The sequence below is a fragment of the Copadichromis virginalis genome, unplaced genomic scaffold (assembly GCF_057382275.1).
Source record: "Copadichromis virginalis isolate Kocher_CV1m ecotype Utaka unplaced genomic scaffold, C_Virginalis_male_GT1.1 unmapped_scaffold_1, whole genome shotgun sequence".
Taxonomy (NCBI): Eukaryota; Metazoa; Chordata; class Actinopteri; order Cichliformes; family Cichlidae; genus Copadichromis; species Copadichromis virginalis.
The window spans coordinates 3,254,553-3,272,562 of record NW_028188589.1 but is presented as its reverse complement, the minus strand read 5'-3'; the positions used below and the strand labels follow the sequence as shown (position 1 = coordinate 3,272,562).

The 18,010-nt window shown below is 39.7% G+C and overlaps 1 protein-coding gene across 2 annotated transcripts in view; it reads right to left on the bottom strand.

Annotated features, from left to right (window-relative positions):
- The window catches only part of LOC146679560 (protein NLRC3-like), a 48,228-nt gene that overhangs the window by 8,853 nt on the left and 21,365 nt on the right, over positions 1-18,010 (bottom strand). The window contains exons 2-3 of one of the 2 annotated variants that reach the window (XM_085450224.1): positions 5,306-5,367; positions 4,647-4,699 (exon numbers count right to left, since the gene is read on the bottom strand). In XM_085450224.1, coding sequence (XP_085306350.1) covers positions 4,647-4,695 — 49 coding nt within the window. In that variant the 5' untranslated portion in view covers positions 4,696-4,699; positions 5,306-5,367. Of the gene's footprint in view, positions 1-4,646; positions 4,938-5,305; positions 5,368-18,010 lie in introns of those variants that run through there. The other variant, XM_085450225.1, reaches the window with a different exon arrangement.

Here is an 18,010-nt window from a genome sequence, read left to right as displayed (position 1 = left end):
CCTAAACTTAGAAAAACACATTAAGACAATAACAAAGTCAGCTTACTATCACCTCAAGAATATTTCAAGGATAAAAGATCTGATGTCTCAACAGGACCTGGAAAAACTAGTCCATGCATTCATCTTTAGTAGGCTTGATTACTGTAACAGCATCTTTACAGGTCTACCTAAAAAATCAGTCAGACAACTACAGCTCATTCAGAACTCTGCTGCTCGAGTCCTCACTAAGACCAAAAAAGTGGACCACATCAGTCCAGCTCTGAGGTCTTTACACTGGCTGCCTGTCCGTCAGAGGATAGACTTTAAAGTTCTGATGCTGGTCTATAAAGCTCTGAATGGTTTAGGACCAAAATACATCAGTGACCTCCTGACCCAGTATGAACCTTCCAGATCCCTCAGGTCATCTGGATCCGGTCTTTTATCAGTTCCCAGAGTCAGAACCAGACACGGAGAAGCTGCATTCAGCTTTTATGCTCCTTATATCTGGAACAAACTCCCAGAAAGCCTCAGATCAGCTGAAACACAGTTTATTTAAATCCAGGTTGAAGACTCACCTGTTCTCAGCTGCATTTGAATAAAGCACCAAATCCACACTTTAAGCTTAAATTTCAAAACTTACATTTAACTACTGATTTTATCTACTGTTCTGATTTTATCTGTTTTGATTTTATATACTGTTTTGTTTGTTTGTTTGTTTGTTTGCTTGTTTTAATCAATTTTAAATCATGCTTTTTATTTGTTTTTGTTTCTAATGTCTCTGTAAAGCACTTTGAATCACCTTGTTGTTGAATTGTGCTATACAAATAAATTTGCCTTGCCTTGCCTTGCCTTTAAGCGAAACATTCTTTGTATGTGAGGAAAATGCTGTTCATCCTCTTCAGCTCTAGCGTAGACAACTGGCTTTGCCATGTTTTCATGTGTGTCTTCTTTCCGTGTGTCCGCTACTTTGAAACGCTTGGGCCGCTCTGCCCGCCACAGTTTCAAACTGGTCATGTGACTGCATGGCCACATCTGATTGGTAAAAAAGTTACCGGAAACTCCACTGGCGGCATGTTATCTAATGTGTTAAACTAATTATTTTTTAAAAAGTAACGAGTCAAATTTTGGAAATGTAGCAGAGTAAAAGTACCGTTTCTTCTTCACAAATGTACTCAAGTAAAAGTAAAAAGTATCGTGCAAAAAGGGTACTTTAAAAGTAAATTTTTTTTCCAAAAACTTACTCAAGTAAATATAACGGAGTAAATGTAACTCGTTACTACCCACCTCTGCAGACGGGCAAGTATACAGGTATACTATGAACAAATATACATATATAAAGATGAAGCACTGTGAGGTAAACAGATCTACAGAGTGCTATGAAAATATCTACAGTAGTGGAAGCGTAGCTCTCTGAACAGACTATAACAGTGTAGGCACTATAACAGAGACTACACCATGTCAGTGTCCTAAAACTACAGCAGTAACCAACGTGGTGAATGTTGATAATGAAAGGATCATGGTCACTGGGAGGAGGAGTGTAGAAGGGTTAGGTGAGTGTGGATGGAAAGGCTCAGCGGGGACTGAGTTCAGTAGGGTGACAGCTGTGGGGAAGAAGCTGTTCCTAAACCTGCTGGTTTTAGTCTGAAGGCTCCTGTAGCGCCTCCTGGAGGGGAGGAGGAGCTGGAAGAGTTTATTGGCAGTATGAGAGGAGTCTGAGAATGATGCATACTCGGCTTAGAAATCTCTTTTTGAGCGTTGTGTGATGGAGAACTTTGCTTTGTGTAATGTTATAAATACTTGGATAATCCTCAGAGTCTCTGGACTTTTACTTAGAGATATTATATTCAGTCCTGTGGATAGTTATATATTTAAAAATATATGATCCTCTCTGGTTACTCTGGTATGAATGACTCTGAATCACTTAATGGTAAATAACACACTATTTGCAAATTTGCAAACTGTGAAAGAATTCCAGATGACAAGTCTGTAGTTCGACATACAAGTGACGACCTTTGACCTTCATCAGTTTTTATTTAATTGTGTCAGAGAAACTCAAACGTGCTCTTCATGCAGCTGAGTACATTCAGTGTTTAAAACGGAAGCTGTGCAGGTCTGAGATCAGCAGCTTTGTGAAACACCAAGCTGAGGTCCTGTTAATGCTGATATATAGTGACACAGTTACATTTCAATTTAATTCAATTTTATTCATATAGCGCCAAATCACAACAACAGTCACCTGAAGGTGCTTTATATTGTACAGTAGATCGTACAATAACAGATACAGAGAAAAACCCAACATTCATATGATACAGGGGTGATTAATCCTTTTGACTTTGTTTTTATCCATAAAACAGCTGCAGCTTTCACTACAGCACATGTGGTGCTTTAACCTTTGTACTGTTTGCATCAGTTCATTCTGCAGTTAACATGTGAACATGTTGGATGATCTGTCTGCTGTCACTGGGTGGTGCTGAGGTCTGAATCTGAGGGCAGCTCCTGTAATCACAAAGAGAACTGAACCATCACAAACTGAAATATAAAGTTTATCTCAAATCTGAAATAGAGCTGATCCTTCTGTCCTCACACACCCAGGATCTGAAGTTCTTCTCTTACATTTCTTTAGTTCTTCAGCTCTGCTCACATACGAGCTGTTTATTTCTTAAAGCCGTATATACCAACAGATTTTCCAATATAATGTTAACCTTTGAGTTGTTGGTGCTTTGTGAATGTGAATCTGCATACATGAGCAGACGGAGCAGGTTTCAGTCCTGGTTCAGTCTGCTGCTGCACCGTGGTCACCAACATACTGTCATGACCCTGTGCCTTCTCGGCTGACTCTGTATGGCTACAAGTGTTTTTGTTGTGCTGCATCTCTCTCTCTCCCCTGCACTGCGCTCTACCGGGGCGGAGTCATGACGGCTCCAGCCCCTGGCTCGGACCCCTGCAAGCAATCATCTCAACTCACTTCTTAAGGCGGCTGCTGAGAGTGCTTCCTCGCTGGATTATTGTGTAACACTCGTCAGTGTCATCATCTATCTGAGCCGTTTTTCGAGTTTCTGTCGTGCCACTACTCACCTGCCTTTCCTCTCTGTGCCAGGATTCTCGCCAGCCTGAGGACCGCCGTTGGTGAGCTGAAGCCGGAGTCCGAGCTACCTGAGCTTCAGTGGACTTTGTACCTAGCCCTCTTCTTCCCGTGCCTGTGCTTCCCGGAGACCCTCTTCCTGTGCCCCCTCACCTGTATATATTCGCACCTGGTGTCCATGTGTGTAAATAAATCACGAACTTAAGTGACGGTCTGCCTCCGAGTCCCTCCTGAGCCTGACACATACAGAGGTATCATAACAAATATTAATGCTTTTTTCCCTCTCAAAGGATGTAAGCTGTACTGCACATGTAACTTTGTGAACTTACCTCAATAAGAATGATTCAGACTGTTTTATTTAACCTGAATATTTGAAACAAACTTAGTAAAAACAATACACAGAGTCAGTGCTAAAAATGTAATCCGAGGAAAAATGAAACACACATTTTAACTTAAGCTGCCAAGCAGAAGTATTTGGTTTGAGTACATAAATATTAGGCTTTGCTATTTAATCTGTAATTAATGATTAATGAGGGGTTACTGAAGTGCAAGCCTTTTTTAAAATATGTGTTAATATCCTTACAGATGTGGCAAAAGAGTGAAAACATGCTGCTGTTTGCACATATTGAATAATCAGCTCTGCACAGGAGCTGCAGCAGAGTGCAGCCTGTTGCTCTTACAGTGTAATACTCATAATAAAAGTACAGTAACTGTGGTTAGTTACTGACTGAGCAGCCCGGTGCGTTTCTGCTCATTTCGTTCACCTGCACGGGTTAGCTAAACAAACTTTACAAAACAAGTTTTGCCGATAGCCGAGTGCCCATCTTAGCTAGCTAGCTAAGGATGTTAGCTACAGATTAGCTTACAAACACCTTTCACTTACCAAAAATATTGTGGCGGCTCTCAGGTCCTTCTGTCAGGCAGACACTGAAGAACACCTGAGTCTGTCAGTTTGAAACAGTCGGTAAACGCTGGACCTCCTCTCAGCGTCCCCGCTCTATGTGCCGTTCAGAGATACGCAAGTTTCTTCATGACTGCGGCTGCTGCAGATATTAGGTCGTCCATGATTTCTACAGTCACTGGTCAGCAATATAATGTGCGCAAACATATGTGGCTCATATATGTGGCTCTGAAGCCCCGCCCCTCAAGCGCACCCTCAGATGCCAAAGCAGTGCCAACTAATTGAAGCTGAAAAAATAACTGTACGTGGAAAAAAAACGATGTAAGTGTGAAAACCACATGAACAGTGAGTTTTTTCTTTAAATTTCTATATTTATGTTTTTTCACTATCATTTCACTTTCAATACATTTGTTTCAGTTTCAATATTTTTTCAGTTTCATTTTAAGATGACATCGTTTTAACCTCATATGTGGGTTCAAAGTACAAAAAAGTCCAGTTGTTTCTCTGCCAAACTCCTTAGACTGGAAGTTCTCATGTTATATTAATGTCCCACAGAAAGATTAAGGCAAAGATTAGGACAGGTTACAACTCGTGAATTTTATGTACTTATCACAGTTACAAAAAAGAATCTGCCTGAAGTCTATACATCCATACGTCTCATCATACAAAGCACTGATCTCCTACCTGCTGATGGAGCTGCTTTGGCTGGCTGTTCTTTAGGTTCTTCCATCATCTTTCTATAAAAACACGAGAAGATGATTTTACCAAAAGAAACAGTGAACACAGTCTGGGTGTCACATCATATGAATTTGTGTCATGGTTTAGTGTACGGGCCACACACACTGAAACTGATCTGTGTGAAAGAACACATCGACGACATGTGAATGTAGTGATAACCTCATCATAATAGAGGTTTTTACTTTTTCACATATTTGTTCAGTATAATGATTAAATAATCTGACAATACAAACCTAAAATACTTTGTTCCCTGTCTGCGACTTTGTGCGTCTCTGCTGTTAGTGCTTAAAGGAAGTTTTAAACTTAAAATCCTTCCCCACATATGTGACTGTGGTCTCTGGGGCCATTATCCTGAAACACTGGGGCTCAGCCCTGAAAGCTTTGCTATCTTCACCTGATAACAGCAGCTGTTTAAAGTTATTGAGTTTGACAGGGAAGTGAATGTAAATGTGAGACACTGTGTGCTCACAGCTAAAGGCTGCAGTCAGCTGTGTCAGAGCGTCCAATGATCCTTTAATAAACACTCAGAGCTCCATGTTGATGAAGCTGTCATGTGTGAGCTTGTGAGGCTCCTTTAATCTGGCTCTGCTCTGTCAGATGCTCACCTCTTCTTCACTGTTTCATCAATCTGCTGCACTCTTCATCTCCTCTCTCTCTCTCTGCTGTACTGTTTAAAAAAACAAACAAATCAGCGTTAGCCAATCAAACTCTGTGCAGATGCTGCAGCTACAGCTGATATGTCATTCAGCTGTTCATCAATCAGCTTCTGCTGCTGTTTATTCGGCTCTTACTCTGAACACGTGCAGATCTAGGAAGATTTTCTTGGGGTGTCAAAATCAAAGCGTTTGTTTTTTCAAACACATGTGCAGGTGTTTATATCACATATGGTTTAAATGATTCAAATGCAGTAAGTATACATGTTTCATATATCGTCTATAACTGAATTATGTTCTGTAGCCTACATAATGAAACACTTTAGTTGCATAAAACGTGAATTTTGATTTTATGTACTGTATATGTCACAGCATCGCAGTGTGGATGTGGAGAAGAGAGGACCCAAATGCAGGCCTCACAGGTAGTGAAGGCTGGTGTTTATGACAGAATGACAGAGTCTGAGATGGATGACTGACTGGAAGACCAGCTGAACAGAAACGACACATGTGGGACTGACAAAGACACTGAACTGGAGGACACTCAGGACTTACACAGGCTAATGATAATGATCAGGGTTCATATGCCTTTTTCAGGGTCAAATTCAAGCACTTCTTAAGCACTTTCAAGGTCCCTTTTCAAACTTTTCCAGCACATCCCTCCCTCACCGCCAAAAAACAATGCATGTTTCAATTCACATCACCTCAGTAAGACCATGTGAAAGTTAAGACAAATCATCCTAGGTGAACTTAAACACCTTTGTTCCCTTTTTGTTAAGAAATAGAAAAACACTCCACACAAAAATACTGCAAAAGGAAACTGTCGCCTTATATAAAGAGTGTATGAACTCAAAATGCACATGTCACTTAAAAATTAAGATGTGAACAAATCAACTTGTTAGATATTCTTCTCCTGTTGAAAAAACCCCCAAAAAGAAATAAATAAGTCTTCTCATCAGATATTGATGCTTCTTTCCTGTGTGACAGAAAATAGGAGACAGATGTTTGTTTGTTTTTTAAGTTAATTCCCAATAAAGCTGTTTTACTGCTAACTACATTGCTGTCTGTATTATTGCTGTTACAGGAAAAATGATTCTATGTTTCTTTACCTTCTTTTAAATGTACAAAGATGCCTTTTGTCTGCCCTCTGCCTATGGTTAGATTAGTTTAGAATTATCTTTTTAGACTTTCCCAGCAAACACATCTTGTTTCTGGGACATATTGTTTTAGATTGTTTTATCTTCCCTAGCTCTCTGCTGACAAGACTAGCACCATATATGGAGTTGTTTTATTTTATCTGTTTATTATTTGTTATCCTGTTCTCACTGTCTCTGTGCTCTGTGCCTATAAAAATTACCAAGCCACGGTGCATGGTGTGAGTTGTTCTTAGCAGCTCACCCGTGTACACGTTTGATAAAGAAAGTAACTTTGTCTCATTGTGTCTTTATTTCTCCTGGGTTTTTTACAGAGTTTTCCCCCAACATTTCTTGGTCCTTCGGAGCCGGAGCGCCTCCATCGTGTCCCATCTCCGTGACCAGTCCACGTTGTTCGTCTGTCGACAGCCCACACACTAGGTGTGTGGTCAAAGACCAAGGGCGTTAAATTCGGGTCTTGGCCAACGTTCTAGAAAGCGACCCACGGTGGTGGGACCCGATCGAGGTGGACCAGACCCGGCGACACTGACCAGGTAGATACAGACACACTGACACAATCTTGCGTAAAAGCGTATTTTAAATTCAGGGAATTTAAAATAGCGAAAGTAGCTCGTCGCGACTGGAAGCTCCCCACCTCTGTGGGTTTAAAGTAGCTCGTCGGCTGGTAGCTTGGAGCTCGTCGACTGGAAGCTCCCCACTTCTGTGGGTTAGGTTTGGAGCTCTGGGTAGCTCCCCCAGCTGGGTCTAGACAGGGTCTAGGGAATAAGTAGCTCGTCTACAGAAAGACTGGCAGCTCCCCTTATGATAAGGGTTCCGATCGCGCGAATAGGTGTGAATGTGTGTGTGTATTGTTTTAATTAACGGAGCAAGCTGAATTTTCACGGTCCAATAAGAGACTGAGCTGCTCCTACTGTGTTTTTCTTTTACTGCTATTCACTGACGTGCTGGTGAGTTGAGAGAACGGTCGAGTTCCGTCTCGTAAAGTTCACACCGCTTTTGGAAATAGTCCGAAAGTAGAAGGGCGTGTGAGCAACCACTCTCGTCTCTAATACCAGCGAAGGTGATAGCAGCTGTATCGTGTATATATTACTTAATAAACAAAAATAAGTAAATACATAAATAAGATGGGTAATCAAGCAAGTGAAATTAAAACTCATTCCTGCTGACGAGCAGTGGTGAGAAAAGAAAAGTCCAGACGCCGGACAAAAACAGAGAGAGATTTAAGAAAACAAAATATAAACAGTCAGAAGAACAGAATCCAACTGCCAGTTTAGTAAAACCAGACGACGAGACACTGTGCAGTTCCCACAATCCTTTTAGTAAACCATCACTCACTCCTGCAGCCGCATCTGCAGCAACACCCATATCAGGAAGAACATAATAATCCCTTATTAAGTGAAAACTAGAGATCACAGTAGTTTGAAGTAGTTTAAAAGGGTTGAAAACAGACCCCACTGAGTAGATATAAATATAAAAAGTACGAAATAAAGATAAACAAAGGGAAAATTACAGTAGAAATTATCTTTAGAGTATTTGAAATTAATAATAGCAAGGATAACAACCTGTAAAGTGATATTATTAATGAAACACAGTTGGCATGATGACCATGCCCACAATGTATAAAATGAATATAAAGCAAATAATTCACACGAAAATATTTTAATAACATAAATAAAGTATATTAAGGCTGTGTCACTGTTCAGCCAAGGACAGTATGCGAAAAAGTAACTGTCTCCACCCTGGGAAAAGGATGATTCTGCAGGTCATCTGAAGCCCTTGATGGATACAAAATAAAATATGAATAATATATTATAATAGAACTGCCTGGTCCGCCATGCAACAGAGAGAACAAATGTGACCGCAGATTGGATGAATTCAAAATTATCTGTTTGCTGAATAAGATGATCCTAACTATCAAATTGGCTCAGTAGTAGTATAGTGGTACACACTGATAAAATATTATAATATGCTATTGCTGTCATATAAGACAAAGAGGATAATATTAACAATGACATAATATTAATATGAAGAGGCACCTTAATCGGTTATGATGTGAGGTGGATAATTGTTAAGCAGTAGTCTGCATCAAGCTTAAGGTTTGCTGAAACTCAGTGTAATGACATGTGAGATGAAGACAATACAGAGAATAACTAAACTAATGAAGTGCATAGAGGCACTTGACCTGCTTGAAACCTATCATCCTAGAATGACACATTGCTGAGATATAGAGCACACCTATAATAACAACCAATAAGCAAAACCCTGTAGACAACAGCTACAACTACAGGATTGAGAAGCTGAATTAAATATGTAGACACTGCTAAGCTGATGAGCATGCTCCACATTTTCTTTTCTTTTTCTTTTTTGTTTCTTTTAGAGCAGAAGCTGCTGTAACACACCCAAAGAAAGACTCTAGGTCTGACCAACCGTCTCAGTCGTGGGCAAAAAGATGACAGTCAATAAAATTCTAGAAGATAATTTATTGACGAAAAATATATCAAGAGATAAAAGATAAAACAGTCCAGTTTCCCACTTATGAATTGTATAAAAACACACAGTCCCAAGGCCAGAGCCAGCTATGCCACACGGCCAAGTTGCACCCCACATGTTGCCTTTAACAGGGTTAGAAGTTGTCCTTGGAGACCCACCACCCTGCAAGCATATAGTCAGTGGTCACTCAAGCCTCTGCAACCCTGCTGCCTTTAGGCTGTGGCATATAATAGGCCCTGGACTGCACAGAGAGACAAAACAACACAGCAGTGTTTGTAGTGTGGGCTATATGTAGACCAGTGTATCAGTGCAATCAAGTACACCTGCCTCTAATTAGTCCAACCCCATTCCAGCCATTGGCTCACCAAAAATGTGACAACCACAAAACCACTCCCAACCCAGTGCAACTTCACACAATAATATGGAGCTGAATTAACACAGGCACATTAGTCTACCATGTTACAAGCTGCATGCTATTAAAAGCCAACATATGCAGACTTCTGCCTTGTTCGGATGGCAGCATTTTTTCTTTTTTCTTTTTGTGTCCTGACACGTTTATGTTTTTGTTTTTGTTTGATTATTTTGTTGGTTTTGGAAACGAATTTAAACGAACTTGTGACCATACTTGAGAATCACAGTGACACATAGTGATTAGGCATATGATTGAAAAATGCCTAGGTTTAGAGCTGTGAGCTATGAGCTGTGAGCAATGCAAAGTTAAATATATATATATTTGTATAAATGGGAAACAACCCTAACTTGAAAGTTTGAAATGTGTGAGATCCATGAATTGTTTGAAAAACTAGAAATTATTTAAAATTGCCTTAAGTGAAAATGTAGTGTTGCATCTATTCTCCCAAACCAAGAAAAAAAAAGAAGAAGCATTCTGTAACTTAAAAATAAGGCTGACGTGTTGACAACAGACTAAAACACTAATCCGCAGGTGGCTATCAGGAACAGAGAGGCGAGCAAAGTCATAAACACCAAGGCTGCAGACAGCCACGCAGAAACAGCAGATAACATAGAGACAACGCCTGCTAGAACCGTGGAGAGGAAGGTCACTTCACACGAGATTGTAGGAGTAGGCCACAGAGAAATAATGCAAAACACTTTTGAGGCAGCCACTTAAGATCTTATTTGACCTTACAGCACAGGCCGAAATTGTGTAGGTTACGCAGTAACCACAGATAGTAAGATAATAGAAGCAAAACCACTTTCTTCTTCATATTCTGCACAGAACGCTGAGCTGATAGCTGTGATACGCGAAAGTGAAATACACAAAGACAAACTAATAAATATACATACAGACAGCCAGTATGTTTTCTCTGCTGTGCATCATTTTGCAAAAAAATTGGCATAACAGAGGAATGATTACACCAACTGGAAAACCGGTTCAGCATGCCAACCTCTTACAAAGCCTACTGACTCTTTCATTACTACAGGCAACAATTTTGCTGACAGAGCAGCGAAATAGGCGGCACAACAGGCAAACATCACATTGATGGCAGTAAACACACATCAGATTCCACTGGATGTGTTGAAAAATGAACAAAAGCAGCAAGCACAGCAGAGCAGGCAAAATGGCTAAAACACGGTGCAGTTCTGACAAACGACTTAATGATGTGTTATGGCAAGCCAGTGTTGCCAAAATTCCTCCACAAAATGGCGGCATTAGTGACTCATGGCTGTACGCATTTGTCAACGGGGGGACTGACCAGTATTGTCAACTCTCATTTCTACACTGTAAATTCTACACTGTAAATTTTGAAACCTCAGCAAAACAATTTGTCAGAACGTGCATGACGTGTCAAAAATATAATGCTCAGGGAAACCTGAGACCACACAATCCATATGGACTTTATTGAGCTAAAGGAATGCCAAGGGTAAAAATACACCCTAGTGGTTATAGATGTATTCTCAAAGTGGCCAGAAATCTACCCAGTGAAAAAGGCAGATACAATTTCAGTAGCAAAATGTATGTCTAAGTTGTAGGAAAATAAAGAGATGATTGTAAATAACGAAGAACGTAATGATGTCTATCAAGTGTCTTGCAGATCACAGCCCGGTGACTGGGTTCTGATCAAAGTGCTCCAAAGGAAAAACTGGAGCTTGCAAAATAGCGGAACGACCATCTTGCATCCATCAGAGCCAGTAAGTGAAGCCATCTAAACACAGCTGACACAGGCTCGCCCAATTGCCGTGATCTCGCCCGGTGGAGGGGTCAGCTTTCCTGGCCGGGGGGTCTACTCGCGACAGGAGGGTGTGTCCCGTCGTCATGAGGTGGTGGCTCTTAATAACTGCAGTGGCCCTGACCATGGCCGGGCTCCTCATCTTTGCTTCCGTGAGGGACAATAAGTCACGCTATATGAAGAAAAGGCAGACACTGTATGACAAAGGAAAGTACACCAAGTTTCCCCATGGCTATGCCACTAATTTCTGGTGGCAGTTTATGAACACTACAGCTTACTTGAATAATAAAACTGACTGCTATGCAAATACATATACACTTTCTGCCCACCGAGGAACGAGAGGAAGTGTATGGACTGTTCACTCAACGAAACCTGTGCCAGTAACGCGACACTGATGAGCCTCAACTGTCGCTCCAACTACAGCTACCGAATGATACTACAAACAAAGACTCATTACCAGACAGGATGTGCACGGACGGCACCAAGCAGTAAAGGAACCAGAGTTTCGCATCTGAGGAGGAGTGAAATTCTTACAGAGCTTGATCCCCGGCATTGGAGTTGCCGGGGTGCGGGATCACGTGGAAATCAACCGATATGCTCTGCTACGACACATCAACTTAACTAAGGCCCTGGGAACCACCTTAGCAGGAGAACAGCAGGCCATCAGAACGATGGTGCTGCAGAACAGACTGACACTAGACCTGCTAACAGCATCACAAGGAGGAGTTTGCAAGCTGATCGGGGAAACATGTTGCACTTTTATCCCTGATGGATACGAAGCTGGAGGAGACATTTATGAAGCTTTGCAGAATTTGACCGCTCTGCAAAAATATGTCACTGACCACACACCTGGAGCAGCTACAGCACAAGGCTGGCTGGACTGGCTGTTCAGCGGTTCATGGCTGGCTGCTGTAGCAAAGCCATTTTTCCTTCTAGGTCTCATCATGATAGCACTGCTCATATTAGTGTTGTGTGTGTTGCCATGCCTAAGAGTAATGATTTCAAAGATGATAACAACTACAATGACTGCTCATGTTGCCATGCCTCAAGAAGAACAACATCCCGTTGCAATTCTGTTAGAGGAGAACTTGTAATAACTGCTAATGAATGACGTGGTGATTAAAAATGACTTGTCCAGTGATCACGCACTGATTAAAACATTAGTAGGTTATGCAGGTTTTCATCCTTTTATTTTTTGAAGTTCTCATCCTTTTATTTTTTGAAGTTTTCATTTTAAATATGAAGTTTTCATCATTTTACATATAAAGTTTTCAATTTAAGGTTTGCATCATTTTAAATATAAGGTTTTCATCCTTGTATTTTTTGAAGTTTTCGTTTTACATATTAGGTTTTTATCCTTTATTTTTTGTAGTTTTAGTTTTATTATTTTTTCTTGTTTATTCCACTTGTTATTTCATTTACTATGATTTTCATTTACTATGTTTTTCTTTTTATTATTTTCTTTTGTTTTATTCTTTAGACCAAATGACTTCCATTTCTGCTATGCTGACATTTTGAAAATTAAAAAATTGCTTAATAAATAACCTTCACAGACAATTGCTGTATACATTTAAAATAAGTTAAAACAGGAGGGAATGTTACAGGAAAAATGATTCTATGTTTCTTTACCTTCTTTTAAATGTACAAAGATGCCTTTTGTCTGCCCTCTCCCTATGGTTAGATTAGTTTAGAATTATCTTTTTAGACTTTCCCAGCAAACACATCTTGTTTCTGGGACATATTGTTTTAGATTGTTTTATCTTCCCTAGCTCTCTGCTGACAAGACTAGCACCATATATGGAGTTGTTTTATTTTATCTGTTTATTATTTGTTATCCTGTTCTCACTGTCTCTGTGCTCTGTGCCTATAAAAATTACCAAGCCACGGTGCATGGTGTGAGTTGTTCTTAGCAGCTCACCCGTGTACACGTTTGATAAAGAAAGTAACTTTGTCTCATTGTGTCTTTATTTCTCCTGGGTTTTTTACAGAGTTTTCCCCCAACAATTGCTGAAGTCCTAAACGATCACCTTTAAAGTGTTTGTGCTAATAACATCATGTCCGACAGGCATGGAGAACAGCACTGACTGGGAGGCTTTGAACACATCACATAGTTCAATTCAACATATACGACTTTAAGAATGCACAAGCATCTACTTAAAATCTATTTAATTTATCATCTGTGATATTATTATATACAATTCCAATGTATGTTGTTCATCCCACTTAAATAATCAGGAAGACTTAAAGTATGAAATATTCATATAAATGTGTGAACTGTCTCTGTGGCTGATTGTGCCCCACAGGCCTCAGTGTGAGCTTGAAGACATTTATAATCTTTAAGTAGTTTGATGTGTCGGTGCTGACCACAAACACAGTTTGAATGAAACTTTGGTAGCACAGAAACAAGAGGCTATTCTTTGTGACCATATGGATCACTCATATTACCGTTATTTCACCCAAAGGCACCAAGTTAATACTCAAAAAAGCTGCAGCAATACACACAAATATAAACAGTAAATGGCGAAAACTTTGCTTTTAGCCTTTAACCCTCTGGGGTCCAGGGTATAATTGGCCGTTTTTGACTACTTTTGATTTGTTCTCTATATTTCACCTTTAAAAACTGTTTCTCTTGCCAATCTGTTATTTACTCATTTTGACATAATGTGTCAGCACAATTTATCTAAATTCAGACGAAATTTAAAATACGAGTAGAAAGTGATATTTTTTACTGAAAAAACCACAAACATGTTTAACGAATCATTTTCATAACTTGAAATGCAAATAGAAATTGTACATTTTTAAAAAATATGCACAAGTTTTGCAAACAACAAAGTTATTTGGTACTATTTACCTAAAAATGCAGCCGAGGCTCAGACGTTTTTAACCATTCAAAACTATGTACAGAACAATCAGCTGTTCTGCATCAAAGAAGAAGACATACAAATGATTTATGCAACTCCAAAAAATAGTTTGTGTCACTGTGACACAGAGGAGAACAGCACAGGGATAAACCTGCAGGTCTGACAGCAGCTGTGTCAGCGCTTACACTGCAATCTGCCTTTGGTGGCTTTAAGGCAGCAAATGTGACATTCACTAGTAGAACTGACACACAAAACAAAACAACGTCAACACACTCCAAACACGGAAAATGTCAGAAATTTCTCATGTCTCAAAACTGTCTCTTTCTCGCTCCTAAAACCTCCGCCTCTTCCCAAACAACCAAATGCCACATTTTGACATATCATTTTTTGATTGGTCGACATGGTACATTTTTCCACCAATAGGGAAGGAGTGTTTTTTCTTTTTCTTTTTTCACTCACAAGCAAAGCGTGTTTGCTAGCACTCTCCTTAGAAAACGCCGTTTTAACCGTTTCTTCCCGGAGGAAACGCCAGTTTTATTCAGAAAAAACATCAGTTTTACGTTGCCTATCAACACAATTTAAAAACTGGTATATAGTTTGAAGTCCGCATGTTCGACCCAAGTTGAGATGGAGACTCTGGGTCCGTCGACCCCAGAGGGTTAATCAGAAAGCCTTAAGTTAGCTAGTTATGTATTGGGCTAATGTTTAAAGCTTTCACTTGAGTAAATTAACTCATATTACTGCTAAGCAATGTTAGCTAAGTTCACAGCATATTCCATAATAGCACTGCCATACTGCATCACACTCAGTACATTTCAATCATTTCTACAGCGAGTTTGATAGCTAGCAAAATAATAATCATAATTTTAAAAAATAGCGTGTGTAACATACACGTACTGGAAAATTATTTACTAGGACTCATCTATCATGCGACTAGAGAGTGCAAACTCCGCTCATGTTGTTTTCCATCACACACTCATTAAAACAGCGACCTACAGGTATGTTAGCGCACTCATCCCCGACTGTCCGACGGAGGGGCGGGGTCACACGTTGAAACAGACACAAGGCAGCTTCATTTTATTTCTCTATCTGACAAGAAAACTATTCAATCAGATAGTTATTTGTGGTGAATGAAATACAGTTACACTTTCAAGCACTTTTCACTGGGGTCAGACTAAAAAATAAATTAAGTCTCCTTAGATAATTTTTTTTCCAAAGATTCTTTCTTTTGTTTTCAATAGTTCTCATCACGCTGATGATGCTTGATGTTCAAGGGGTCTCCTTTCCCATAAGTTTGATTCTAATTCCTACCATGGTGATGTTAAATTGGGGTGAAACGTCATCATAGCAGCTTTGACTGACAGCTGCAGTCACGGAGAAACTTGCGTGTCTCTGTTCGGGAATAGCAGATAGAGTGTAGGCTCTGAGAGGAGGGCCAGCGTTTATGCTACGAAAACATGACCGAGTGTTTTAACCTGACAGCCTGAGGTGTTCTTCAGTAAACTGGACTACCCGACAGAAGGACCCGAGGCCCCGCTGCTCTTTTTCGGTAAGTTAAACATGTTTGTACGCTAATCCGTAACTACCGTCCTTAGCTAGCTCCAGAGACCTAGCTAGCTAAGATGAGCACTCGGCTGTCAGGGTTCGTTTAGCTGTGCAGGTGAATGAATTTACTAAAGAAATCAAGAGAAACGCCCCAGGCTGCTCAGTCACTAATTACTGTTACTGTATTTTTATTACAAGTATTACACTGTAAAAGCAACAGGCTGCACTCTGCTGCAGCTAGGGTTGCCAACTCCCTGAAAAATAAATAAGGGACACCTCGTGGCAAGGGCCAGGCAACCCAGTTGTCTTCATCCTTCCCAGTGTGGTAGCTCTTTTTTTTGTGTGTGAAATTATTTAACTATTTGACTTGAATTTGATTTAAGCAGATGCATATTCTTTGTGATATGAACATATGGGAAACAAATGATCATTTAGCCATTTATTTTTAGCTCAAAATGACAACATTAACACAATAAAACAGGTCTCTTTCTAAAACAGAAGCCTGTCATGCTTAACTTTTGAGAATATAAGTAAATCTTTCTTTAAAAGAACTCTGTCCTGCTTAACTTAAAATTATATAAATTAATAGAAAGCAATAGAACGAAAAATATTCTTGTAACAGTGCACATATAGTGCATTTAGTACAATTGGCTTCAGTTGAGGTATTATTTCAGCTTTTCTAATGCTAATCAGCTGCTCCTGTTTGTAAACCCGCTTGTTCCCATGATTACGCATCTTAACTCATCATCATTATTCATCTATGTATTACTTTTATGTATTAGTGATCTGTTGGGGGAAAACTCTGTAAAAGACCCAGGAGAAATAAAGACACAATGAGACAAGATTACTTTTTATGCTTTAACGTGCGCACGGGTAAGCTGTTCAGAACAACTCACGACGTGTACAGAGGCTTGGCACTCTTTATAGGAAAGACAGTGAGAACAGGATAAGAAAATACAAAACAGATAAAATAAACAACTCCATATGTGGCGCTAGTCTCGTCAGCAGAGAGCTGGGAGAAAGCTGTGAGAGATAAAACAATCTAAAACAATATGTCCCAAAACAGTATGTCTTTGCTGAGAAAGTCTAAAAGGATAATTCTAAACTAATCTAACCATAGACAAAGGGAAGACAAAGGGCATCTTTGTACATTTAAAAGAAGGTAAAGAAACAGAATCATTTTTCCTGTAACACATTTTAAATATTTTAATAAAATAAATAAGGTATATTAAGGCTATGTCACTGTTCAGCCAAGGACAGTGTGCGAAAAAGTAACTGTCTCCATCCTGGGAAAAGGATGATTCTGCAGGTCATCTGAAGCCCTTGATGGATACAAAATAAAATATAATATAATAGAACTGCCTGGTCCGCCATGCAACAGAGAGAACAAATGTGACCGCAGATTGGATGAATTCTAAATTATCTGTTTGCTGAATAAGATGATCCTAACTATCAAATTGGCTCAGTAGTAGTATAGTGGTACACACTGATAAAATATTATAATATGCTATTGCTGTTATATAAAACAAAGAGGATAATATTAACAATGACATAATATTAATATGAAGAGGCACCTTAATCGGTTATGATGTGAGGTGGATAATTGTTAAGCAGTAGTCTGCATCAAGCTTAAGGTTTGCTGAAACTCAGTGTAATGACATGTGAGATGAAGACAATACAGAGAATAACTAAACTAATGAAGTGCATAGAGGCACTTGACCAGCTTGAAACCTATCATCCTAGAATGACACATTGCTGAGATATAGAGCACACCTATAATAACAACCAATAAGCAAAACCCTGTAGACAACAGCTAAAACTACAGGATTGAGAAGCTGAATTAAATATGTAGACACTGCTAAGCTGATGAGCATGTTCCACATTTTTCTTTTCTTTTTATTTGTTTCTTTTAGAGCAGAAGCTGCTGTAACACACCCAAAGAAAGACTCTAGGTCTGACCAACCGTCTCAGTCGTGGGCAAAAAGATGTCAGTCAATAAAATTCTAAAAGATAATTTGACGAAAAATATATCAAGAGATAAAAGATAAAACAGTCCAGTTTCCCACTTATGAATTGTATAAAAACACACAGTCCCAAGGCCAGAGCCAGCTATGCCACACAGCCAAGTTGCACTCCACATGTTGCCTTTAACAGGGTTAGAAGTTGTCCTTGGAGACCCACCACCCTGCAAGCATATAGTCAGTGGTCACTCAAGCCTCTGCAACCCTGCTGCGTTTAGGCTGTGGCATATAATAGGCCCTGGACTGCACAGAGAGACAATAGGGCAAAACCCATCCATCCCAAACATATCTGATTTCATCACATTACATACCTGCACAGAGAGACAAAATGAAACAGCAGTGTTTGTAGTGTGGGCTATAAGTAGACCAGTGTATCAGTGCAATCAAGTACACCTGCCTC